A 27054-nucleotide genomic window follows, 5' to 3' on the forward strand; every position below is an offset into this window, starting at 1 on the left:
CCCCGTTATTTTTTGTATTGTACGATTATAAAATATTTGGAATCACTATTTTATATAATTATCCGCCCAAGCAAAATTCTCTGCTACTCTCTGGCAGAAAGGTGGTGGTGTTTGTTTATTGATTAATTCAAGAAAATAACGTAAACACAAGATGTGGATAACCATGTTTCAAAATATTTTTTCGTCGATCCAACAATAATATTAAAACGGCAACACAAAATAATATATTTAAAACACTAAACCACAAACTATTCTAATAATTAATAGAAAAAACAAAAAAATTAAAACTTAATTACCAACTACCTTAATTGTAAGAATTACAAATCATTTTTTATTACTTTTATAAAAACTTAATTGGAAACACTAATACATGTTTATTTAAGTTTACTTGTTCTAGATATTAATAAAGTATTTTTAAGATTTAAACTCTATAATTTAAAGAATTCCTTTAGTATTTTAATCCACAACTTACAATTCTTTATTCCGAAAAAGTTTTTATTTCGAATGATTCATGGAAACAAAAGGCAAAACATATTTTAAGTAAAACAAAAATCTTAAGTTGAAAAGATTAATTATTAAACACCGAAATATGATTGTTCAATAAGATATCAAAATTTAAAGTAAATAATTCCACAATTAATAATATTTGCCGATGTTTTATGTAATAGTATTGTACAAAAACACTACTTCATTAAAGTTAACTGTTCATTGGTGTTAACCCACTATTAAAATTGTTTAAAACTTGAATTCCTTGTACTTTTTGGTTGGTTTGTTGTCCTGAACCTGGGACTTTCGCTTCTTCTTTTGTTTCGCTGCATGATCAGCCACCATGTCACTAAAGTCCTCTTTCTCCACATCCTCCTGCTCCCTTACTCTTGCTTCATACTTTGCAGCCATGGCGACCGAGTCAAGTTCAAGTTCCTCAGGGTTCAATGCAACATCAACCCCATCGCGAGCTGGGACCTCGTATGTGTGTGCTGAACCCATCATTGCCCGGGCCCCCAATGAACCCGATTTTTCTGGAAGTACTTGGAACAATTGAGGGGTTTCCCCTCCTTCCATTTGATCCTCAATTTTACGTTTTCTCAACTCGATCATATCTGGGGTTTCCATTCCTGTCGGGACTGTCGATATTCCACTAGGAGTCGCCACACCACTTTCACCAGCTGGAGTCATGATTCCTGTCTCATCTCCTTCCTCTTCTTCTTCCTCAGAAGAGGACTCCTCACTCTCGGACTCCAAATCTCCCCACAGAGATCGATCGATGTTGTCGTCATGGTGACCCTCATCAAACTCTGTCCCTTGGGTACCAAACACATCCCCGTACAAGGGTCGTCCATGCTCATCAACTGGGGGCTTACCCCAACCACCAGCATGGTACCCAAATGAACAACTTTCGGGAATGGGGCAATTTAACCCTTGGATTTTGAGGTTGGGGTATGAGGGAGGTGGCCCATAACGTTGCATTGCTATAAGCCACGGGGGTGGAATCTTTGTGGCACCGGCACCCACAGGCATGCCAAGAGCCTGCCTCAGATCATCTGATAAATTTCCTGGCTTTTTTTCCTTCAGCCTTGTCTCAAATTCCTTCCCTTCATAGTAAAGGTCGCCATGAGAGGTCATTCGAGGCTTGGTCTGATATCTGAAAAATGCGTCATGAAGTTTTTGGTAATCGATGTCGATTTTCCCCAACTTTGGTCGAACTTTTTCTCGAACTTTTGACTTTAACGTTCTAGAATCTTCCTTCTCTTGCAATGCTTGCCTCATTTCCATGATCCCGGTGTTCTTAATGCACTCAGGAAGCTCGAAAGCTGGTTTTTCGAACCCTCTTTTACCCTGGAGATATTTTCTCTTAAAACACCAATGTCTCGGCACAATCACAGAATTACGAGTTGCTTTTAAATGAACCAACAACCTCGGATCTTGGGCGGTAACATCGTGCATTTCTACAACATCGGGGCGGATCACCAGTTGTTTTAACTCAGCAACGCTCAAACGATTCAATTTTCGAAGTTTTTTCTTTGAAATTCTTTCTTTGTCATCTTGCTGTTCTTCATCACTGGAATCTTCACCAAAATTTTTAATTTTTTCCGGTTTTATTTCCTTCACGGCAACACTGGTGACCTCTTCCTTCAAGGCTGCGACCTCATCGACAATCTGAAAAGCTCTGAAGATTTTGCGAAACATAAAAAGATTTGGATCATTGAAATCTGGATCTTGTGTCACATATTCAACCTCGATGTCTTCAACTTTTTCTGTAGTTTGAGCGTCAGCTTCCCCTTTTTCTTGCTTGCTCTCCTTTCTCTTTTTCTTTTTCATTCTCTTTTTCTTATTCTTAAGCATTTGTCGAATTTTTAGGGGATCCATCTTTTCGCCTTCTTCTTTCAAATTGTTTAAAACCTCTAATTTAATTTTCTCCAAATTTGTTCTGGCATCGAGCTCTTCAAGTGAGCTTACTTTAGTGCCCTCCTGCGGCTTTTTTGTTTTTTCCAGTGGATTCACAACAGGCTCTGACAGCACTTTGTTCGAAGGTGAAGATGGTGCCTCCTGTGGTGGGGATGGTGCGTCCTGTAATGGAGATGGTGCATCCTCTATTGGGGATGGCGCCTCTGGTGGTGGAGATGGTGCATCCTCTATTGGGGATGGGGCCTCCTGTAATGGAGATGGTGCATCCTCTATTGGGGATGGCGCCTCTGGTGGTGGAGATGGTGCATCCTCTATTGGGGATGGGGCCTCCTGTGGTGGGGATGGGGCCTCCTGTGGTGGGGATGGTGCATCCTGTGGCGGGGATGGTGCCTCCTGTGGTGGGGATGGCGCGTCCTGTGGTGGGGATGGTGCCCCCTGTGGTGGGGATGGTGCCTCCTGGGGAGAAGGTGGTGCCTCTTGTGGTGAAGGTGGTGCGTCCTGGGGAGAAGGTGGTGCTTCTTGTGGTGAAGGTGGCGCCTCTTGAGGAGGATGTTCTGGCTCCTCCTGCTGTTGAAATTGTGCTTCTTTTAATGGTTGTTCATCCTGTGGTTCGTCAAGTTGCATTGGCTCTGGCTCCTCTTGTGGTTCACTTTCAGACTCAGATGACCGATATTTAAGTAATCGTTCAACCAAATCAGCTTTTCTACCGCTAGTAGACAGTCCTGCTTGATTGAGTTGACCTTTGAGGTCAACGACTCGCAGTTTATTTAACTCAGCTGACATTATACGACCTTGTTTTCAGTCTGTCAGTTAGTCCCAAAATCTAAAAAAACAAAGTTTATTCATTAAAAATTATTCATAAAAAATGTAATTTATCTAGAAACAAGCAATTAAACTATGTCTGTCGTAAAATAAAGCTAAACACCACAATTGTTTTCCACTCTGTCTTATGGGTTAAATAGAATTGTTTTAATATGCCCACCAGCCACAAACAACTTTAACTAATTATTAAAAAGTATGACAACATCTAAACTATATTCGTTTGTTAAATTCGACTTAAATACTTTATTCTAATTTTTAATCATTTCACAAAAAAATAAATCGTAATGTCGCATGTAAGCAAAAATTGTAACAGAAATGCGAACAGTATTGTTAAGTTTGGAATTAAAACATCAAAAAAACGTTAAATTTAATGTTTATCCTCGATCACTCGTTTTTGTTGCATAAAAAACGGCTAAACAAAAACAAAAATGTTTAAAATATTATTTTAATATTGATTAAAATTTATATAATAAAAATATATAACATAACGAATAAAAAAGATTATATTTTTAAAGAATTTTAATTTTTACGCGAGTTTTTAAGCAACTGTAAATGAAATCAATGACATCAATGTTTTTTTAGACTAAATTGTTATAAAATGTAGAGATATTGATTAACAAATGCCTGTTCTAATTCAATCAATTTAAATCGATTTAAAATGTTAATTTATTACGTATTAAAAGCGGGGTTTTGACCTGATTAGTGAAACATTATTGAATTTAAAAACAAATTTAGGAATTCAATGTTTTTATAAATACAAAAAAGCTTTTAGGACTAAATTTAAACCTGCCATAATAAAATATTATTGTCATAAAGTATTTAACACCATTTAAACCTTAATAATATTAATAAAAAAGCTAATAAAATATATAAGCATAAATAATTTAAAAATGTTATTAATTTACGAAACCAAAACATGAACGAAATTAACAACAAAACTGTCACAAAATTTAAATTGCTTCAAATTGAAGTTCTTTAAAATTTTAGAAATTTTAGATAAGTGCTTATCAAATATTAATAAGATTCCAGAACTTTTCCCTTATTTAAGGAATAATATGTCTCTGCTGCGTCATAGAAGATAATGTTTTTACAATATCAACTTCCGAAAGTTAGTTTCAAAATGTGATAAGTTTCAAAATGTGAAAAGTTTAAGGGAAAAACTAAAATAAAGAAATCAGATAACAAGATTAAAATAAAAGGAACTTAAAAAACAATGGAAGTGATTTTGAATTAGAATTATTTGAGCCAAAAGTTTCTGGAAATAAATTTTTAAGACAATAAACAAAACTAAGTTAAAATTTAAAACCATTTTAAAGTTTTGCCCTCTTTGATTAATAAAACAAGGCAGCTAGGAAAGAAATTGGAAATCAATTTAATCAATAAAAGAAATGAAAAGCAATTGACACGAAAAATCGGACGGAAATAAGTTTAACAATTCCAAGATTATTAAGCTTTAGAAAAATAGTTTAACAAGAATCTGTAATGTTTATTAAGTCAGCATTTAAATTATTTTTAACCTAGTTAGATATGTTCAAATTACTGAAGCACTTTTAACACTTACAGTTAATGCATTGTCTTGTGTGAATGTAGATAATACCAAGAGGTTCAGTAGAGAGTGGGTTAATTAACAATTACGATAACGTATCATACAGTAGTGCTATAAGTTCAATTGTAAGTGTTATAATGACTAATATGTAAGTGCTAATAGAAAACAATATCTACTATGTTATAAGATAACGTTGTGGTTCTGCCAGGATAATTATAAGTGTTTGGTTATATTGAATGAAGTAATTTTAAGACGACAAGCTTAGTTACTATGTCAACAAAATGACGTCATGGAAGAATATACGTCATCAAGTGACGTCAAATGCCACTCCGTCACGCGAAATAATATTTAAACTTTAAATTAATGTTTTTTTTAGGTAAACCTGTTTAAGGTAGCGTTAAGACAGTTTTGTAAGTTTTGAAGATATTTTAAACACTGGATAAATTTTAGAAAAGTTAACCGACATCAGTGGACATGGACGAGGAACGTAAGTGTTCTTATTGACGTAACAATGACGTCATATGTAACCCTTTATTATGACGTAGGTACAGAACCGCGACCGCTAAGCAGTAAACTCCACGTGGTGTGCACAACATTGCTCATCATGATCGGGATGGGGGTCTTGGATGCCTACTTGGTGGAGCAGAACGAAGGGAGTCGGAGGACTGGAGTTTTTGTGATGTTGCTCATTGGAGATGTCTGCTTGTTGCTGGTGTTGAGGTAGCGAGTGGTTGTATATTAAGAACCAGTAGTTGGTGTTTGTTGTTCATGGTGTTGAGGTAACGAGTGGTTGTATATCAGGAACCAGTGGTTGGTGTTTGTTGGTGTTGAGGTAACGAGTGGTTGTATATCAGGAACCAGTGGTTGGTGTTTGTTGGTATTGAGGAAACGACTGGTTGTATATTAGGAACCAGTGGTTGGTGTTTTTTGGTGTTGAGGTAACGAGTGGTTGTATATTAGGAACCAGTAGTTGGTGTTTGTTGTTCATGGTGTTGAGGTAACGAGTGGTTGTATATCAGAAACTAAATTGGTGTTAAGATCGGGCACCAGTTGTTGTCGGTAAAGTATTTTTAATGTAGCATTTTGCTTGTTTCTTTTACAGTTGTCTTATTATTGTAGCTTACTAAAAGTAAATAAGTAGAGTTTATCTATCTAAGAAAAGTATTAATTAAAATATAAAATCAAAGTTTTTATTGGTTTACGGTTTAGATGTGTTAATCATGTTTAGTAGAAGTTCTGTTTATTTCTAAAACTGTTGTTTGATGTTTTCATATTCATTGTTTTCGAAACAAAGTTGTTTTGTTACAAGGGTGACGTCACAAACGTGATGTTATTGCGTTAAAATATTAATGCCAAACTCGAACCGCCAATTAGGACTGCGTGACGTCATTAAATATTAATTAGATGACGTAATCTAGAACGATTATAAGCTTAGTTGTTTTCAGGTACGTTGCATTGTGGGTGGGAACCGAAGTGCGAACGACGAAACGGGGTTGCTCCATGGTTGAGTGGTTTCTCTTTATATTTGTCCTCGATATTAAAATGTACTTTATCCTCGAAAGTTTTCGAAAACAATGTCGCAGCATGGGGGCGCTGCAAGCTCCCTTCAACTTTAAACTTATAACCCGAGATGACGTCACACCACTAGCTCTCACCGGAAGTGACGAATGCGAGTATACTTTGACGTCAAAAAAAATGTTAACGCTATTCCAAAGTGTCGTCATTTCCGGGCTCTATCTCCTCCTAGTGGGTGCCGATCACTTAAAAAATGTTGGCAGCATGAGAGCGCTAGAGGAAATCAAAATGAGAGCGTTTTGGGTCGTTGTGGATTTGCTCGACATTCTAGAACTCCAGAGCTCGATGTGGGAATCAGGGGAATTACCCTACCTGATAGTGGGTTTTGTTTATTTTTATTGTTACATCGTTCTCATCATCCTTCCCCCGCTGTCGCTGGCTGAAATGAGTCGACATGAAGGTGAGAAGTTGTTTGCGTGTGTTTAATATCATGTGACGTCATAATCAACTGATTATTATTCTAGACGAGCTCCGACCTCACGAGATGTTGATTTATTTGTTCGGGAGTTTATGCGTGGTGAACGTGGGCTCCTCCGCTATAAGAATGGTGCTCTTGTTACGTCATAACTTTACTGCTACTTCATCCATATTTATTGGGAAGAACATCATCTGCATCGGGATGAAGGTTTGTGACGTCATAAACTAAAATAATATCCATTATTAAAAATCAATTGTTTTTACAGTTAACGACTTTGATACAAATAAAACTTGTGGAAAACAATCGACTTCGATTTGCTTCGCCTCCTGATGACGTCATAACCATTGTTCCTAACGGTGACGTCATGGCGACTAGCAGCGATGCAACCGAGCACAAGTGTGATGTCATAGAGGGTTTAGAATATGAAGAAACAGAAATCAAAAACGAGTGTCCCGAACATGGTTTCCAGAACCAATACAGGTTTGGTACTTAGTTAAACAAAGTTAATGATGACGTAACAATAAAATATTCTACGTAGGTGGAAGCCATCTAGTGACGTCAGCAACTACTCTGACTTTCCCCAACCTCGACCGCTGAGTGATTGTTCGACTTTAGCTCAAGTTGTGACATCAACACCACTCACCAATATCGAGAGTGTAACGTCACGTTCTGTTTATGATGTCACATGCAACAGCGTCGATAATGGAATAATGGAGAAACGCGTAAAGTTCAACGGAAAACGTTCAAGTGATGACGTCAACGACTTTGTTTCTTACTCGATTACGTCAGAGTCAGACAATGGAATGACGTCACACAGGCCAAAATTACGAGAATCACGTGACATTTTGGCGGACACTGTTTTAAAAAATTCGAATGCATTGTGTGCAGATGTGACGTCACAATCACTTCCCCCTCCTTTATTTTCCCCAACACCTCTGACGTCATACTCAAACAGAAATTCTTATGTAATGACGTCATTGGACGAATACATTGGATCGTTGCCAAGCAACGAAACAAAACGACAATCTACGTCAGAGGGTAATTTGCTGGATCTTCACAAACCCCTAAACCTTGGGGGAAATCCCCTGGTTGAAAGTGATAGTGACGTCAGCGAGTTGGGATCGCCACCTCCTTCTATGACGTTGATGTCGAAACGAACCAATCAGAGCTCGCTTCCGGTCGTCGGTTCCAGGCAAAGTGTTTTAGACAGCGACGCCGAAAGCACGTCAGTGTGACGTCATAATGTGCTTATTGTCGCGCATGATTAAATTAGATCCCACGAGGACGAAAGCAGATAAGCTTTGTTGTGTCACAAATTATCGATAATAACAAAGTTTCAATTATGACGTCATCAAACAACAAGAAAAAATCATTGTTGTTAATAGCAACCGTTTTAGGAAAAATTTAACATAAGGTGACGTAACAATGGACACTTTAAAGTGCTGTGACGTCACAAAAGCGTGACTGATCGTGTTACTTTATAACAATCGAGCTTTGTAGAACGTTGTTCACTGTTGTTGGTATCGCGGTTATAACGACAATAAAGATCGAACCAGTTTAAAAATAAGGTTTGTTTGAACTTTTAGTTTATTTAGGATTTAGTGGAAAGATTTAATTCTGTAAAGTCGCGATATTTAATAACTTAATTGTTACGAACAATTAGCCCCGTTGTCAGGAACAAATAAGTGATTGTGGCACTAATTGTGACGAAACAAAGACGACGGTCACAGATGAAATAGCATGTAAATAAACAACGCGTCCAAAATGTCGACATCACTGACGTCACAACCAGCTTTTATGACGACAACAACTGAACGAACCAAAGCGGTTCCAGATCGAACGATTTTCGGGACAACTTTGGATAATTATGGAAAGTGTTGGCGGCTTTTAAACGACCCTACAGGTGACGTAACAATAGGTTGGTTAAGTTATGTCGCGTTAATGGTAATGTGACGTCATACTAGAGTTAGAACGTTTACAATTTGGAATTGAGGAGTTAATCGTTGATTTCTGATGACGTAAACTTAATATGTGACGTAATAAGAATGAGAGCCTACAATTTAAACGTAGTGAGTGAGATTAAGAAATTAAACAATTAACAAATAATTAATTACTCAGCTGTACAAGAAGCGAACCAATTATTCGAATCCAGACTCAACTTTCATCCAAGAACCAACTCAGCTCAAACCACCTACAACAAAGCCTGGGGAATCACCCATTTACGTCATCCGAAAGTAGGAGAAGAACCTCTGACGTCACGAACTAGAAGGTCGTGCAAGAGCGCCGTCGATCCCCGCATTGTGACGCGAAGAGTGACGTCATCTACTAGCGGAAGAAGGAGAGTAATGTCGAGCGAACCAAAAAGTAAATACCTCTAAAAAACTATTAAAATTATGTTTATAATTAAAACAAAATATTGGTTTTTTTTAAACAAAAAAACATATAAAACCAATCGATGTTAAAAGAAAATGTTTTATCAGATAAACGGTCGGTAGGTGGCAGTAGTAAGGTCAAAGTTCCGAAGTTTCGAACGAACCAAACGAATTGGCTCCGAACCTCGAGTTTGAAGATCACAGAAACCGGAGCCAAGGATTTGATTAACACCACAGCTGTTAACAAGGTATGACGTCACAAAGGTATATATTTTTCTTGTAATAATGACGTCACTAATATACGATAACGTCACAGATCGGGTTAGGAGAAACGCGTCAATACAACTACCAAGAATTTCTCCGACAGGAAACTCCGGAAGTTTACAGAAGTCACGGCCACGTGCTGTTGCTAGGGCAACGCTTCCGTGGCGACACAACGAACAGTGACGTCACTGCTCCAGGGGGGTTTTACCGAATGAGCGACGAAGATTTAAAGATAAACGAAGAATGCAAAGTTTTGAATGATCGCTCAACCGAGACCACTATTGACCACAAAAAGAGCTACAACCAACAACTACGTCACACAAGACCACAGGTGACGTCACAGTCACATTTATAAACCAAACCTTGAACATAAACTTTTAAAAAAAATTAAGACATAAATAGTTAGTTACGTCACAATATATTTATAGCAATCTCGCCAATCTAGAATGTCGGTCGAAAGCGAAATCACGGAAGACGACATTCCGTTGAACATACGTCATAAATTCAAGTATGACGTCACAACCTTACTAAAAGAAAATAAACCAGAGGTAACACAGAACTATTCAACCGCAAGTGGGAGCTAGTGAAATATTATTTTTTTGTTTTAGATTCGGTCGATTTTAAAGCAAGAATCCGACCTACGTCACACTGGTAAGGCACTACGTCATAATCTATAACGTCACAACTACGTGGCATACAATTAACTTTATAAAACCACGTAATGTTTTCTAATGGGCTATACAGTGTTGCGACCCTACTAGGTAAGGGGGACATGTGGGGTGATATTGTGGGTAAGCTAATGGGGCCATATACCGTTATGTAGACTAACGGCTAAAGGTTTACTATGGGACGTGAGTTATGTATAATTGCGAATAAGGTAGTTGTTGCAAAACAAGTTTTGCAGTTTAAAAGTGCCCGTGGTAGGGTCAAATAATGTGCGTGCTTCTGTACAGTGAGTGGATACCTTTAGACCAGTAAACACCATTAACCATTACAGGGATGGTCCCGGCGCGGATGACAGTTAAGGAACTGAACCATCCGATCGATCCTCCTCCATCCTACTTCGACAACTTCGGAGAAAACCTAAAGTACGACAAGTTTGAAGGTTAGAGTGACGTCATATAAGGGTATATTGTTGTGTCATATTATAAATAATGTCTTTAGATATGTGAATGGTGTAAAATACATAAGTGTGACGTAACAATGGTTATTACATTTCAGGTGGATTACATCTTTACATTAAATAAAGATCGACATTTTTGTTTTCGTAACTTTCGCGTAGATTAATTATGACGTAATAAATAACTATTAATGACATCACTTTGTGAGTTGTTTTATTTCGAAACTTTCTACAAAGGCAGATGACGTCATTATTGGGGAACTTTTATGACATCATAAACGGAACTAAACTAAACAATCTAATAATAAATATAACAATGACGACACAATGGCTCAATATCCCGTGCACAATAACTAAAAAGTTCCTAAATTGTTGTTCAACTTGTGACGTCACATAGCTATGCTGTGACGTAATGTCTTCAATGACGTATTAGATTCGGCGACATCATTATGCACGAGTGACGTCACACAGACAATATTCGTTAAAGGTGACGTAGATAGTGACGTCACAACGACAGTGGATTGTAAGGTTCGTTGTTGAAGGACTGCGAGGGTTGAGTGGAACCGTAAAAGCGGTGCTGGGAACCGTGGGAACCGGAATGGTACTGGTGGTGAGCCGGAGTAGGGTTCATGTACGCAACCATGGCAACCGCTGACGTCATCGGGGGGTACTTGTTGTTTATGGGTTTCCTGTAATTATCGTAGGTTTGACCCCTATATAACATATTGGGGGAATACCCGGTCGTGGTGTAGGGGTAAGGCTCGTAATCCTCAGTTTGGGTCATTCTCAGGTCCTGGGGCATTAAATGGGGGCTCATGATCGAACTCGAGGGTGAAGGGTGACCATTGCTTCCGTCACTACTCTTTGATGACGTCACCCACGGATTCGGGTACATCATATTGTTGTTGTAAGTTTGTTGGTGCATTGTTACGTCACTATTACCGCACGATTGCCCTCCACCGACGAAGAATCTTGTCACGGATGAATTGTCTTCCGTTTTGAGGACAAAGTCGCCTTTTTCTTCCTCTGGGGAATCCCCGTTCTTATTTTTTTTATTTTTACGTTTCTCGGTTTTCGGTTTATCTTCTTCGGTCACGTGACTAATCACCGTCGTCGATTCGTCGTCTGTGATGTCATCGTTTTCTTTTGTGACGTCATCTTTTGCGACGCTGTCATCGTCCTTGTCATCTTTTTTATCTTCTTTGACGTCATCAGTGTTTCCCTTCTGGTTTTTGGATTGCATTTTAATTTGACGGCGAAGTTTAGCTCGACGATTTTGAAACCAAACCTGGAAAAATTAAATTTTAATTATTAATTAGATTAATTAAAATTAAGTAAGTTATAATAAATATTTGTTTGCTTATTAGAATTATTAAGTTAACTTAGACCGAACTTGAAATAAACAACATCGTAGAAAATTAACAAAATCGTGTTCTAACAAATCACTAAGCCGGCTGGAATGTCACGTGACTTCATGCTTGGTTAGGTTACATGATTATAGGGTTCGAGAAAACTTTTAAATCCGATTAAAACTTCAAGAAAAAACGAACAGGACTGCCAGTTTATTATTTAGAGTTTGAAACGAACAAGAATTTTATAGTAAAATTCAGTGAAAATTAATTATTTTATTAAATTTTTTAAATTATTTAAATTTTAATTGAATATCGCAATTCAGTGGTGGATTTATGCCGTTAAAAAATAACGTTTATTAAAGTTGGCAACACTGCGAATGACGTATGAGGTTTAAGACAGACAGTTCTTGTCTGTTCGGAGCCGCGCGGGTAAGTAATTGAAAGAAAAACTGGGAGTTAAAACAACTTTGGCCCCAATTTCACCCCGCAACGATTTATCAAAACAGAGACTAGTTTCAAAACTCGGCGCCTGGGCAAAATTTTGGAAACAAATTCGAATTATTCAAGTGGAAACACTGCAACAACTTTCTTTTAAATCAACCTTTCAAGTTGTAACGTCATAAAGCCGATGATTGTTACCAAACAAAGTTTTGTTTAAACACAAACCGAGCGATAATTGTTTTAAAGCGGTCGCCAAAAATTCTTGGAAATTTTTGAACAAAAAAAATCAATTTTTTTAAAAGTTGAAATAAAAAACAAAGAATAAAATATTTTGTTAATTAACAACTAAAATTAAAAACTTCTAAGTTGCAAAATCACGAAACAAAATCAATCAAGCGCAAAAGTCTAATTAATTTAACTTTAAAGTCGCGCGGTCACGGTTTTAAAAACCTTTACATGCTCATATCATAACTTCCGCGATATAATTGTGACGTCACAAAGCGTCATATGTTACGACATAAAAGCTTATTGTGACTAAACGGAAATTTACAATTAATATTCCGGGGTTAATTTCCTGTTTTTTTTATTAATTACAAAATGTCACTCAAAAATTAAAATTTAATAAAAAAACTCAGAAAATATTGAGGGAAGTTTTTACCCCAAAAAAATTAAATAACAACAATGGGAACAATGACAAACGCAATGGAAACAATGTCGCTACATATGCTCCCACGCCCCTAAGCGTCGCTTTTATTGTGACGTCATAATTAAAAGTAACAATTTAGTGCGAAGTTGATACATTTGCGACTTTTTCGAAATCACCTTTCTTTTATGATGTCATCTAAGGTGATTATAACGTCACAATGTAATAGAATGGTTGGGACAAACACCCGATATCTTAATGAGTGATAATTAGGAAAGTTTTACAAATCCTGGAATCCAAATTAAACTTTTCTTCAATTATTTCATTAAATTACAAACCGAAAACTTTCTTCAAATTTTCATAAAAATATTCCTGAAAGTTAATTGGCAACCCTGTTCGTGCCAAAAACAAATTATCCCGCTCGCGAGCCTAATTGATTGTGACGTCATACAAGATTATCGATCGTAAGTAAACCCGCGGATGAATATCAAAGATGTTTGTGGACGTTGTTCGACGAGGTGGAAACGCGATTACATCTTTCCATCTCGCTTAACTTGTGACGTCACAGTACCACCATTTTGTATTCGTTTAAGTGAACATTTATTTAAAAAATCTAAAATTTTTAAATTTATTTTCTTGTCCCTTTTAAATTCTTTTAATTGCAATAAGATAAATTTATGTAAATAAACTTTCTATTTAAAGAAATAATTTTCAGATAATTTGAACTTTCGATTAATTTTCTTTAAACCAAATTAAGGATAATCACAGGTTAATTGAATAACTTTGTTAGCTCATAATCAAGCGCTTGTTACGTCATTATGGGGCTATTGTTACCCCACATAAGATTAACTAATCAAATCAACTAGAAATTAAAGTTAGATAATCTGCTAATTAATCACAAAATTAAATAAGTAAATGTGCCTTAAATTGAAGGCTTCCTTAAATAAGTCGGGCACTTTAGTTTTAAAGTCAGCGAGATCACAATATTCAAAAGTTTTAATTTCTTACACGGATTTTAGTGCCAGAAATGTTTCAAGGTTTTAATTTCTAATTTTTAGATTTCTTACAGAGGTTTTAGTGCCAGAAATATTTAAAGCTAGATTTTTAAAACTAGTTTCTTAGTAATTACAGATTGGATTTTAACAAAGTGATTTTGAAGCGTTTAGTTATCGAGATTTTATGATGAAGACGACATTTAATTATTAAAATAATTTGTACACATTTAGAGAAGTTTAAATTTGGGTTAATTTTTTGTTTGTAACTAAAGATGGGGTAAAAAGGCTTTTAATAAAAACAACTGAGACTTAAGAGCGACAAATTAGTGAAGTTTCGACCGAATAAAATCTTGCAAACAAGTTTTAAATCAAAAAAAGCTAAAGCATCGAAAGTTTTTAAAATTTAAACTTAAAACCCGGTTTTAAAACAACCCAAAAAAAGCGAATGAAAACAATAAATTTATCCTCAAAACTTTGAAAGTCGAAAGTTAACTCTGACAACTAATTAATTAAGAAAATAATCAAGAAATTAATTAAGAAAATCACCTGAATCCTGGCTTCAATCAGATCCAACCTCAGAGCCAGGGCTTCCCTCATAAAAATATCTGGATAATGAGTCGTGTGGAACGCTCTCTCTAGCTCCTCTAGCTGCCACTGACTGTAATTCGCCCTCGCCCGTCGCTGCTTCGTCGGTTTGTTGTCATCTGCGTAATAAAAGGTGACGTCATTAGGTTGTGTGACGTCATAAGATATAGTGACATTATCAGGCTCTGTGACATCACTATACCATGGGACATAGTTAAGCTGAGCGTTAGTTTCTAAGAGTTTTAAAAATGGCGGCGTCCCCAAAATTAAATGTTTTTGTTTAACACCAAATTGTCCGAATATTTTCCCAGCGCACCTGGGACGGAATTTTGTTTTGGTTCCACCAACACCTGTTCCACCAAATTTAATTTTCACCACTTTTGCCCAAACTCACATTTATTCAATTAAAACAATCGGTATAGTGACGTCACAATTAATAATAAACATAAACGTCGCGACAGGTGCGCTAAGATCACAAATTTCAATGTTTTCTGTTTAGCCGACAAAACTTATTCAACCGAAACAAAAATATTTAAATTTCGACAAATTTATTTTATTAAGTTTAAAATTAAATTAAATTTTCGATAAAATTACAAATTGACCAAAATTGGATTTTAAATTATTACGTCACAATCATCGCGAAAGTGTTGAGTGATTGTGACGTCGAACAACGATATTTTCATGCTCGATTTAAAACCAAAAATCGCGGGGAAAGCGGCTTAAGATTTGCTACAAATTTCAATCAACGCTTTATTAAACTTTTACTTAAATTCACCCCAAATTTTTTTTTTCACAATTTTAGACGTCATCATGTTAATTAAAAATACTTAAAACCTTGGATAAGGTATCAAAAAATAGAATAAAATTGATTTTTATAATGTTTTTGGCTAAATTTTGTAAAATAAAAACTCACCAAAGTTCGCGTTATATTCACTTCCAACACCGGGGAATCCTGCAGCCTGAGACGCGATCATGAGAGCTTGTTTGCACGGATCACTTGGAACATGGAGAAATCCATCGTAGCACGGGTAGTAATTCTGCGGGCATTGAGGGCCCCCGTTCCCCGCCGATGTGCTGAATCGCGTCGGGCGATGATACAGCGGTGGTGGGTACGTCATCATAGAGGAAGGAACGAGTGATTGTGGACCGTACATTACAATATGATGTCACAATAGGTTGGAAGATAACAATGGAAAAGGGTTTCCGCGTTTTTTATTTAATATTTTTTATTGTTTTTTTATGGCAACTCTGTAAAAAACAAAATATTTTTAATAAAACTCAAACTTCAATTAAATCCTAAATTTATCTTAACACTTCGGCTGCTTTTGACAAACTGTTAACCTGATTAATTTACTTCTTGTAAATAATTAAGTTTTAGTGTTTTCTGAATATTTTTGCTACCTAAAACTGCTTGGCTAAAATTTTTTTATAGTTGTCCTAAAAAATTAACTTTTCTAAATTCTAAAATATTTTATTTGATCGCTTCATCTGAATTTTAATTTTTAACTCTCCGAGCTTTGAGAAAAAAAATATTGAAAAGGACCGGAGATCACGTGATCAACTAACTTCGTTGTAGCGAATAAAACATTAAACATTATTGCATACATATTCAATCTACTGTGACGTAACAACTTCAATGTACTGTGACGTAACAATGAACAGGTGCGAACTTACAGGTGCTTAAACTTGAATCGGTGTGAAATTTAAATCTGTGACGTGTTGGGGGAATTCCCAGATATTTTACTAATAAAAAGTTACGACAAAAATCTAGATTTTTAAACTCAGTTTCGTGAATTCCCACACTCCAGTTTGAAACTCTAAAATTACGTCAAAAATGACGTCACCACGTCAATCAACTAAATTGTTACCTAAACTATCGAGTTACGTTGTTGCGATAAACATTTTAGTTGTAAGAAGATCGTGTTAAGTAAACAAATAAAGTCGCTAATACCTCGATTAAAACGGGAGTTTTTCGATTACTTAGCGCGACATTTAAGATTTGGTCGATCGTCGAGATTTGGGTTTTATGTTTGGGTTTGAGACCACGTGACCCATAAATCGAACGAAAACAAAAATATTTCGACCTTGTCGCGTTTCCGGCCACGCTTGTGTGACGTCACAAGTAGAAATATTAAATAAATCTGCGAACGCAGTTGAGAACCAAAATATTTGGTTTTCACCCGCCATTTTCCGAATATTTAACAAAATTAAACCCGGGTTGTTTGAAGGAAAAAATGGCGGAAAAACAAAACTCACAAAAAATCTGAAAATCTTTTCTAAAAATTAAAACTTTTTTGTAAAACTTTAAACTTTTCTCTGGTCTTTAACTTGTTTTCCTTAAACTGCGACCATCGGGGTTAAAAGTTAAAACGTCATCAGATACCCACATACGTCATCAACTAATCTGTCACGGATGAATAAATTTTAATGACGCGTGACACGGAATGCAAAACTTTTAATTAGTTAAAAAAAATTATTTTTGCTATTTGTGACGTCATATGTCCTTGATATTAAATATTTCAACAAGCTTGTGACGTCACTTGTGCTATATTCGCGCTTTATAACATTGTGACGTTACAACAGGCGCTATCGACTGATAAAAGGGTTAAAATGTTGGGTAATTTTGACCCCAGCAAAACGAGAGAGAAACGAAAAAGTGCAAACGAGAGAACTGGGTAAAAAAAATTTCTCAGAATTTTTGTTTCGTTTTCAACTTTCAGGTTAAAAAATCAAAGCTGGAAAAACATTTTCAAAATCGAAACAAAAACGACTTCGCCCCAAACAACGTTGCCCGAATAAAGATCAAGCCAAATAGGTTATCAAATCATTAAAAATCCGGGATTATTATTTATTTAAACCCAACATTTAACTAATTATTTAGTTTCTAAACAAACAAACAATTTGTTAAACATTCTAAAAACAACATGAGCGTATTCATGCGCGCCAGTAATTTAATATTCATCCGCGGAATGTTTGTGAAAGCAATGTCATGGTTCGTTAAACACCAAAAAGTAAAAATTCGAGAATTAAGAACCACCAATAAACAAACAATAACCTCGATTGTTTTAAACAATAGAAACAATATTAAATGATTGTTATTATTAAACTTGATTGTTGCAAACAATTGACATTGTCCCATTGTTATTCCTTGACCCCTAACCCAAATATTCCACGCCAACATTGTTGGCACGTGACCACATCACGTGACTGGATCAAATTTACGACAAGTTGGAAACCGAATCAACCGCACGATTTAAAAATCAATTTATTCCAAACATTTTCGCGTTTTAATTGTGACGTCATAATTATTATAAAAAGCGCAATTATACATTTATTATAACCGCGATAATATTCTGTTTATTAGGAATTAGATTGTGACGTAACAAGAATGACAGCGATCGTGAGAAAATATTGATTGTGACGTCACAGTATATTGGTCGTGAGAATTGGGGTTTGTGGTTTGAGTAAGGACAGGTGGGGGCCCTTAACAACGAAATATTTCTAGGGGTTTCGATGGGGAAACCAAGTTGTTATTGTGACGTCATAGAAGAGATTTAACAACATTTTATTTACATTTCATCTAACCAAGCGTTGTAACGACTATTTAACAATCCTTAAACCAGCACAATTTCACAAAAACGACGTTAAACTAACTGCAAGTGACGTCATAACCCAACAATGACGTCATAACCAAACCCAACAACAAATTTTTAACTCACTTTTGTATTCAACAAACAACTTTTCCACAATCCAAATATTCCACGTCCACTAGATGACAGCACAACCAATCCATCCGTGTAGATATCAGCGCGTAACCGCGACCTTTTGTGACGTCACAACCTCGTGCACTCCAGTTCAACACTCCGTACGCCACCCAGCGACCGTACTCCATGCAAATCAGAGGGCTTCCCGAAAAACCCTGAAATTAGATTAAAAAACATTTATTAATTATAAAAAAATATTTTAGCGACTTGAAATTTTCTCACGTGACACTTGTAGTTCTGATTCCGAGATTCTTTGTTATCACTTATGACGTCACAGAGATTATAGTTGACGTCATACTTTAGGCCACAATATTTTGATTGACAGCTAGTCGGGTCTTCTAGCTCCACCCACATTTGTTCCAACAACGTCGAATCTGAAAACGTTCCGGTTTAAAACAGTTATGACGTAACTAATGACATCACACTTACTTGTGTATCCGCCCGACCATCCAGCTATAACGCACTTTCGGCCAGCACGTGGTATGACGTTACGATTTGGAAGACAGGCAGCTTGGTGTAATATAGGTTTCTAAAAAAAAAAGTAAAAAAAAAAAAATACGAAATCAAAAACTTAATTAATTAATTACCTTTAATTTAATTAGTAAAATATCGTTGGTGTTGTAGATGTTATTGTAACCAGGATATGGAAACAAATCTTCAGGGGTGATTAGTTGGTGGGAATCCCCGAAACTGATATAGCTCCTAGTGGTCATAATATTTGGGTAAAAAGTTTAATTCGATGTTGCTCAGTGGCACCAACTAGCGGCAAGCAAAAATTAAGCCACCCACCTTAAATCTTTGTAGTTGTCTTGGTAACAATGTCTTGCGGTTAAGACGTAATAACTAGATATTAACACGCCCCCACACACTCCTATACCGCGCTCTAGTGACGAGTTATTTTTCACAACGATTCGAACCAACCAGGGGTGAGTGACGTCATCAGAGGATTGGTATTCGTCTGCGGAAAGATTAACCCATTCATATAAATTAGAATAAAAATAGTTTTCATTATCACCAACCTAATAAAATGGGGTTATGTAGAATTCCAGGGGAATTCCCACAATTGTGAAAGAGATAATGAGCTTCTGCTGGACTGGGTTCGGTTATTCTAGAATGTTTCATTGTTGCAAGTTTACCAAATAAAAAGTGAACGCGACCTGAACAAAAAGTTTATGTGACGTCACAATCAATAATTAAACGCAAGATTACATTAAAAAAACAAAACATGACGTCACAAACACAAGTAACAAACCACCCGCGTATCCAAATGCACCAGATCCATTTTCGTTTCTGTAGTCAACCATGGGGTCTAAAAGTTTCATAAAAATTACCCCAAGTTTAAATTGTTTAAAAACTTTTATAAATCTTAATCTAAAGTCGCGTATGTTGTCCGGTTCTAGACAAAACATAATGACACTACGGTCCTTCTAAATTCTCTCCTATGGTATACGGTCCTTCTAAATTCTCTCCTACGGTGAACGGAATGTTGTTTTGTTTAGAGCCGGACAAAATACGAGTTCCAAATTATCAATAAAATTATTTTACAAATTCTAAACAACTTTCAAAAAGGTAAACTTTTAATGAAGTAACTAGAAACTAACAAAACTAGCAAACCTTTTATTTTCTCTGTAAAGTTAAGGCTGTAGTTGGTAAATTCTTCCGTTAAGGCGTTACCTTCTTTCGAAGGCACTGCAACAAAAACATTTTTTAACGGAGGCAAAACAAGCGTCGTTTCGTGACGTAGGCTGGCCTAGTTAACGCGTCATAAAGGCATCTGTTTTAAATCGCGTCTTTTTTATATTTTAAACAATTCTTTTTTTTTAATAGAAAAAATCTGCAAATAAAATACTTTTCAAAATTAAATAACTTACCAGTAAATAAAGTGACAAGAACCCCAAAACACATTGAACCAACGAACAAAGCTGACAGAAACGAAGTTAACTTTGAAGGGGGAGCAGTTCTTATATTTAGTTGGGTAGACGTCGCTGACAAGTCTAAATTAAACAATAATCCCTCTCATACAGGTTTGCTGTGCAATAACTAATTTATTTTATAATTATTTTGTCTAGTTACCGTTATTAATACTGCGAAATTCAATCTTGGCGGCCATTTTCTTTTTGCAAATTCTTATTTTTATTTTAATTTAGTGGTTTATATTTAAACCCTATTACGTCATAGTTACGATTTTCACGCAATAAACATTAAAAGTACCCAGCATAAAATTATAGCCTAATAACATTTTACCCTGTTTTTTAATATATATAAATTGTCTTTAACTTTTTAATTTTGCTTCGAAGTAACGCGTTAATTAGTCCTTTGCTTAAGTGTTAAGAAGACAACTAGATATTAAGCCATATGTATAAGTCTAACATACCTCGCACCAGAAAAACCAACAAAGTTAGGACATTAAATATACTGCGGCCCAGTTATTAACCCAATCTATCTGCTTCAACAGGGCACGGACTGATAGCTGCCTGGCAGACATCACTTTGGGAGACCTAATTGTCTACAATACCTGCAATCAGATTCCTGAAAAAAATTTAACAATTTAAATATTGGCTTACTAGCCATACAAGATAAATCTTTATATTTTACAAAGGAAACCAACAGACTTAACCTTACAGCTGCACATAATAGATGTCCTGCATTGACCGTCTTTCATTGGGACACCAACTGGAAATGAGTGTTTTATTATCAATGTTAACAGTGCATTTAAAAACAAGTTAGAAAATTAGCAAAATGCAAAACACAAACAAATAAACACTAACTATAGAAGCTGAGTTATAATTTACAATTACTAGGGAACAGTAAAAAGATTGTGCGGAACCTCTATAAGACTGTGCACATTTTAAACATCAAGATGGAAAAAACGCGCCACGCATGGCGGAATAACATTTAAGTTAAGATAGTAGTTTAAAGCCACGCATGGCGGAATAACATTTAAGATGGTAGTTTAAAGTTGACTACAAAATATATTGTTGAGGATAAAACAACAACGTTAAAAGTCAATAGTTAGTGGCATGATCGGAAAGTGACATGATCGGAGAGTGACATCATCGGAGAGTGGCATCATCGAAGAGTGACATCATCGAAAAGTGACATTATTGGAAAGCGACAGCAAACGTTTATGTGGGCAACAAAATCGGGTTTGTCAAAATAAAATAACATAGGTTCGTTAAACCACGGCATTAAAGTTCTACGTCGTCGAGAGGACTATGTCACGAGATAATGACGTCATCAAAGAGCAACGTAATTAGAAGGTTATTTCATCAGAAAGCTATGTCATCAGGGGGGCTATGACTTTAAAGGCTACGTCACCAGAGAAGGGTAAGGTCATTAGAGGGCAGCGCCATCGAAGAGAAAAGTTTTTAAAAATTATTTCACCAGAAAGCTAGATAACTAGGGGGTCATGTCATTAAAGGGCTAGGCAAGCCAACAGGGGGTTGCAAGATTAAAGGGCTGCGTCATCAAAATGTCGCGTCATCCGAAGGTTATGTCATTTCACCTTGTTGTTGAAAGACAATTTGTTGCCCATTTGTTCTCCATTCCTCGACCTCATCACCATAAAACTTCAAAAGAGAGGTCAGTTATATAAGTGAATTAGAGAAGTACAATAATTTAAAATAAACATTTTATCTTGTTGCTGGTGGACAATTTGTTGCATCTTAGTTCCTTCATTTCTCATAAGATCATCATCAGATCTTCCATTCCTTGACGTCATCACCTAAAATTGAAAAGAAACAAAGAGCAGTTATCTATGTCAAATAAAGTTTAATTAAATATTTAATAGTAAACATTTCACGTTGTTGCTGGAGGACAATTTGTTGCCTCTTTGTTCCTCCATTTGTTACAGGGCTACAGCACCAACGTTATTACAGCAATAAAACAGTCATTCGACCAAAAGAATGAACTTTAACATTGCGTGACCTCAGGATTACCTCGGAAAAAGACAATGTTCTTTATAATTTATAAAATAGTATATTATTTAGTTTTAAATTATTCTAAATTAATTTATTTATACCAACTGTATTTGTACACCCAACTATAAAACAAACCAAACATTAACTACATTACCAACAGCTTCACACTTATTAATAATAAACAAGAATTTATATTAAAACAAACCAATTAATATTTAAAAAGTTAATTTATTTTAAAGTTAAAACAATTTTAACAACTTTTAACGAAATATAACTACATTGCCATTAGCTTTAGATATATTATCACAAATAAACAATAATTTATATTAAAACAAAGCAATAAATAATTAGTAATATTACAAAACTGGCCAAACATATGGTTGCTGGCGGCCATTCAAAATACCGCGTGACAGTTTAAAAAGGTTACATCAATCACTCAGCAACCCCATCTAGCGGTCGATCAAATGGTACGCAGCAACCCCAACTAGCGGTCGGTCAAATGGTACGCAGTAACCCCAACTAGCGGTCAATCAAATGGTAAGCAACAACCCCAACTAGTGGTCGATTAAATGTTATGCAGTAACCACAACTAGCGGTAATACAAAATATCCACAGTAGTCTGTAAAACTGACGTCATAACTATTTGACGTAATAACTGCCTAACGCACTCTGACGTAATAACAAAGCGAGGCAAACTATCGTGATTACTACTGATGTAACTTAACCGACAAACGAAGCGATGTGTTGCAACACGCGCACGAATTTAAGTTAACGTAAGACTGACGACTCGCTTAATCTAACTAGGCTGGTCCTAGTATTTATATTGAATGCTAGATAAGCATTATTTAAATTATTACATGTTATATAAAGTAAATGACAAAATATTGGCTTTAATTAGGGCAGAACGTTATTTTAATAATAGCAAAAAGGTATTTTAAATTATGGCAAAAAGGTAATTTAAATTAGAGTAAAAAGTTAATTTTAATTATGGCAAAAGGGTATTTTAAATTAAAAAAAAATTTTAATAGTGTTTTACAATGACTAAATTATATTAATAAAATTAACAATATTTTATTTATTTTTCGATAAAATGTTACTTACAATTATTTTAAAATTTTGATATAGTAATAAAATAACATTTATAATACAATTACGACAAAATTTAACTTTAAAAAATTAAGAAAGGTGTACAATAAACAAAAGGTATAAATCTTAATTATTAAAATAAATTAAAACATTAAAGAAGGAAAACAAGTATCTCACCTGTATTAAAGGAATCACCTTTCTTAGTCTTTTCCTCACAGCTGACCAGTACCTAAACTAACAACTACCTTAGAGCCACATCCAATTCTTCATCTCCTCTTCAAATCGCTGTAGAATCGCCTCTCCAGCTCTTATAACTATCGGTGCCTCGTTGTTGCCTCGACATCTTTGGTTGATCTTCCCCTTCAGTTGACCTCCTTTTGTTGACTTCCTCCTTAATCTTCTTTTTGACCTTTTGTTGACCTTCTTCTTTATTCTTTGGACGTCATCAATCGCCGTCAAACGCTAAAAAAATCAGAGAGCAGATTTATCTGTGCCTAATCAGAAAAATATGATATTTTACAGTAAACATTTTACCTTGCTGCTGGTGGACGATATGTTGCCTCTTAGTTCCTCCATTCCTCATAAGATCATAATCATCAGGTCCTCCATTCCTTGACGTCATCACCAGAAACCTTAAAAATAACAAGGGGCAGTTATCTATGTCTAAATAAGTGTAATAAAGTATTTTATAGTAAACATTTCACCCAGTTGTTGGAGGACCAAATGTTGCCTCTTAATTCCTACATTCCTTTAAAGATCATCATCATCATCAGTTCCTCCAACTCCCCGAGGTTGTCATCAAAAACCATAAAAAATAAAAAACAGGGGGCAGTTATCTTTGTCTAATTAGTTATTATCTAGTTAATTATACATTTTAAAAATGGTGTCGTGTTCTGAATATGCGGACTGTTTAAACGCCAGACATTAAAATAACGAGTGTCGACACGCGCGCGATTCTACCCCTAACCCGTTGCATATTCAGATCAATAACACCATATAAACTTTATACAAGTTTTTATAAAATTATTTATACAACTATACAAAAATCAATCTACTTAACCCGATTTGTTGAAGTTTGCTTCGTCGAAACATTGATCTTCAAAGATGATTAAATAAATATTAACAAAAAATAAATAATGTTAACTGCTAAACAAAATATACAATGTCATCTCAAGTCATCTCTTATTATAATAAAGTTTTTGTTTAAGTTCCAATGAAGCCAAGATGGCCGACTCCTACCACTGCCAAGTCAAACTAACCGTCCTCTAACTTTACTTTGATAATCTTATTTTCTGATTAGCTCTTGCACAAAAAATATTAACTAACATAAAACTGTTAATAAAATAAACAATGTCAGCATTGCTCCATGACTTATAATACAAAACTTATGCTTTTCTAAACTAAAGTTCTTGGTTAAGTTTAAATGTAACCAAGATGACCGACTTCTACAACTACAAAAATAAAACTGAAAGTCCTTCAACCAAACCTAATAACCTACCAATCACAGACAACTACGTAGGTCTGACGTAACACTAAGACGAACGAGTGTGCAATGAGGCATTGCAAAGCGCGAAAAACTTCAATGCTTAACGTTTAATGCTTAAAATATCAGACTATTCCTTATCAGATCTCTTAAGAGAAGATATAAAGCTCAAAGGCACTCAAAAGCGCCTCCAGGTTACGTGTTGTTGTTTGCGTCTGAAGCGAATCTCAAAGTTTTTGATTCAACCAAAACAAAATAAGAACTTAAAGTTTACAAGCATTTTAATAAATTATTATTTACAATAATCCGACCACCACCATAATAAAATACGACAACAACATTACTATGTACAGATACCAATATATTTCCTTTTAATATGTACAGATACAAGTTATTTACATAAGTTATTTACAAAGCTATTGCACGTGTAATCCCCTTATGGAAGCATTAAAGCAATCCTCATTAAAATATACAGTTGATTATAACTCTTGATTACAACATGATTTAATATATTTATATTATGTCTGATTAAGTTTATGAATTTGTCACTAATTACAAAGAAGTTTGATGATTTTCCGACGATTTTTTGAGGTTCATTTTAGGTAAAATTCCAATTACAAATTATTAAACACAAAATATCATGACGTCAGAATCCATATGACGTCACTGTTCGTAAAGAGCCATTCTTAATGTGGGTAACCTAAAACAAAAAAGTTTTATTACATTTTTATTACCAGCCAAATTGTAATAAACTTAATAAACAAAAAGATAAACCTATAGGCTAATGCCTTCACATATTGACCTCATCCAAACTTACCTCCTGGGTGAGGATAACCAGACTGGGGCGGGTACCCTTGATTGCAGGGTGGTGGGGCGGTACCTACTGGGTAGTGGTTGTAGTGGGGTTGAGGCGGGTGGTGGTGCTAGAGAGTAAAACAATGTGGTAACAATTTATTCTAGTTTAATAACGTAAACAAACTTACATGCACGTGGACAGGGGGTGGGGAGTGATGATGATGGTGTGGGGGGTTATAATGTGGGTTACCATGGTGATGGTTATGATGATGAACCGAGTTGGCAGCGGAGTGCGCGGCTTGTTCGCGATGATGAGCGGCTTCGGCTCTGCGTGAAACAAAATTGGGTAGTTTTCGTAATTATTAAATTGTGATCATAACCAGCCAAAGTTAAGAAACAAAACTTTAACAACCAAAGAGTGGTGCACATTACAGGACTACCACTCTACAACCACAAACTACCACTCTACAACCACAAACTACCACTCTACAACCACAAACTACCACTCTACAACCACAAACTACCACTCTACAACCACAAACTACCACTCTACAACCACAAACTACCACTCTACAACCTCAGCATGTAATTTACTTTATATTGCAATAACACAAAAACACACCAGAATCCACTTCTAATAAACAAACCACAATTTAACCAACATATCGCCTGCTTATCACCCTTACTTAACCAACAAAACACCCCTCAAACACCCCCCCTGCACTAACCTGTGGTGGGCCTGGTTCGACTTGGCTTCAAGCCTCACAGCTTGACCGAAGTTGCCGTGCAGCGCCGCGTTCACTGCTCGGTTATGAAGATTCTGTTCTTTTCTCTCCGCCCGCATTTCTTGCTGCAAATATTTAACCGCGTTAACAAGTGCCGATACGTGATGTAACAACCAGGAACGTGTCGACACATGACGTCACAACCCGTTGCGTACCAGTGTGTGACGTCACAGCAAAGTACGTAAGGTCACATCAGAATACAAATATTTTATATTACAATACAAAAACGTTATATAATATTATCCTTTTACTAATTAGTGACGTCATTAAACGAAATAAATGACGTCAGTCATTACCTTGTGAGCTTGGTTGGCTTCTCTTCTTAAATGTCGCTCCATGTTCAACTAAAATCTTAAACTTAAATTCTGAAACAAAATCAACAACTTCTGTACCGGACAATAATATTAAACTTTATCGTCTGCATCGATTATAAACGAACAATCACATGTCGATATGACGTCACAATCATCACGTGGTCATGTGACTTAAATATTTCCTGTTTCAGAATACCAAGAAAATGAGGTCACGAGATATAACAAAACAACTTTCAAATAAAACTCAAAAATAGTTTAATTAAAAATATTTCTTCTACCTTACATTATAACCTTCTCTCTACTAACTAGATATATAAATACCCGAAATAAAACGATTCTGTAGCAATCGTTAAAACTTGTTTGTCGAG

The 27054-nt window shown here is 35.7% G+C and overlaps 5 protein-coding genes and 1 pseudogene across 6 annotated transcripts; 2 read left to right on the forward strand and 4 right to left on the reverse strand.

Moving 5' to 3' along the window:
- Positions 1-483: 483 nt before the first annotated feature.
- Positions 484-3225, reverse strand: LOC145754632 (splicing factor 3B subunit 2-like). The gene has a single exon (XM_082570720.1). The coding sequence runs from the start codon at positions 3187-3189 to the stop codon at positions 736-738; it is 2454 nt and encodes an 817-aa protein (XP_082426846.1). The 5' UTR covers positions 3190-3225; the 3' UTR covers positions 484-735.
- Positions 3226-5285: 2060 nt separating this feature from the next.
- On the forward strand, positions 5286-8002 carry LOC145755248 (uncharacterized). The gene is made up of 5 exons (XM_082571473.1): positions 5286-5494; positions 6220-6749; positions 6814-6974; positions 7033-7247; positions 7306-8002. The coding sequence occupies exons 1-5, from the start codon at positions 5286-5288 to the stop codon at positions 8000-8002; spliced, it is 1812 nt and encodes a 603-aa protein (XP_082427599.1).
- A 263-nt stretch (positions 8003-8265) lies between these two features.
- On the forward strand, positions 8266-10720 carry LOC145754533 (uncharacterized). Of its 2 annotated transcripts, none has more exons than XM_082570595.1 (8): positions 8266-8670; positions 8886-9131; positions 9248-9387; positions 9456-9734; positions 9832-9951; positions 10012-10054; positions 10401-10530; positions 10625-10720. In XM_082570595.1, exons 1-7 carry the CDS (start codon positions 8532-8534, stop codon positions 10511-10513), a joined length of 1080 nt encoding a protein of 359 aa, XP_082426721.1. In that variant the 5' UTR covers positions 8266-8531; the 3' UTR covers positions 10514-10530; positions 10625-10720. The 2 variants fall into 2 exon arrangements, with proteins under 2 accessions (XP_082426721.1, XP_082426720.1); XM_082570594.1 differs by having other exon boundaries at positions 10401-10508.
- On the reverse strand, positions 10721-15806 carry LOC145754531 (uncharacterized). Its single transcript, XM_082570593.1, has 3 exons — positions 15453-15806; positions 14501-14658; positions 10721-11811 (listed from the first exon to the last, which is right to left on the reverse strand). The coding sequence occupies exons 1-3, from the start codon at positions 15691-15693 to the stop codon at positions 11029-11031; spliced, it is 1182 nt and encodes a 393-aa protein (XP_082426719.1). The 5' UTR covers positions 15694-15806; the 3' UTR covers positions 10721-11028.
- A 2458-nt stretch (positions 15807-18264) lies between these two features.
- On the reverse strand, positions 18265-22147 carry LOC145755249 (serine protease 33-like; annotated as a pseudogene).
- Positions 22148-25061: 2914 nt separating this feature from the next.
- LOC145755186 (uncharacterized) lies at positions 25062-26999 on the reverse strand. The gene is made up of 5 exons (XM_082571414.1): positions 26669-26999; positions 26316-26437; positions 25776-25914; positions 25610-25715; positions 25062-25492 (listed from the first exon to the last, which is right to left on the reverse strand). Exons 1-5 carry the CDS (start codon positions 26708-26710, stop codon positions 25479-25481), a joined length of 423 nt encoding a protein of 140 aa, XP_082427540.1. The 5' UTR covers positions 26711-26999; the 3' UTR covers positions 25062-25478.
- Positions 27000-27054: the final 55 nt, after the last annotated feature.

Source organism: Corella eumyota, chromosome 6, assembly GCF_963082875.1.
Source record: "Corella eumyota chromosome 6, kaCorEumy4.1, whole genome shotgun sequence".
Lineage (NCBI taxonomy): Eukaryota > Metazoa > Chordata > Ascidiacea > Phlebobranchia > Corellidae > Corella > Corella eumyota.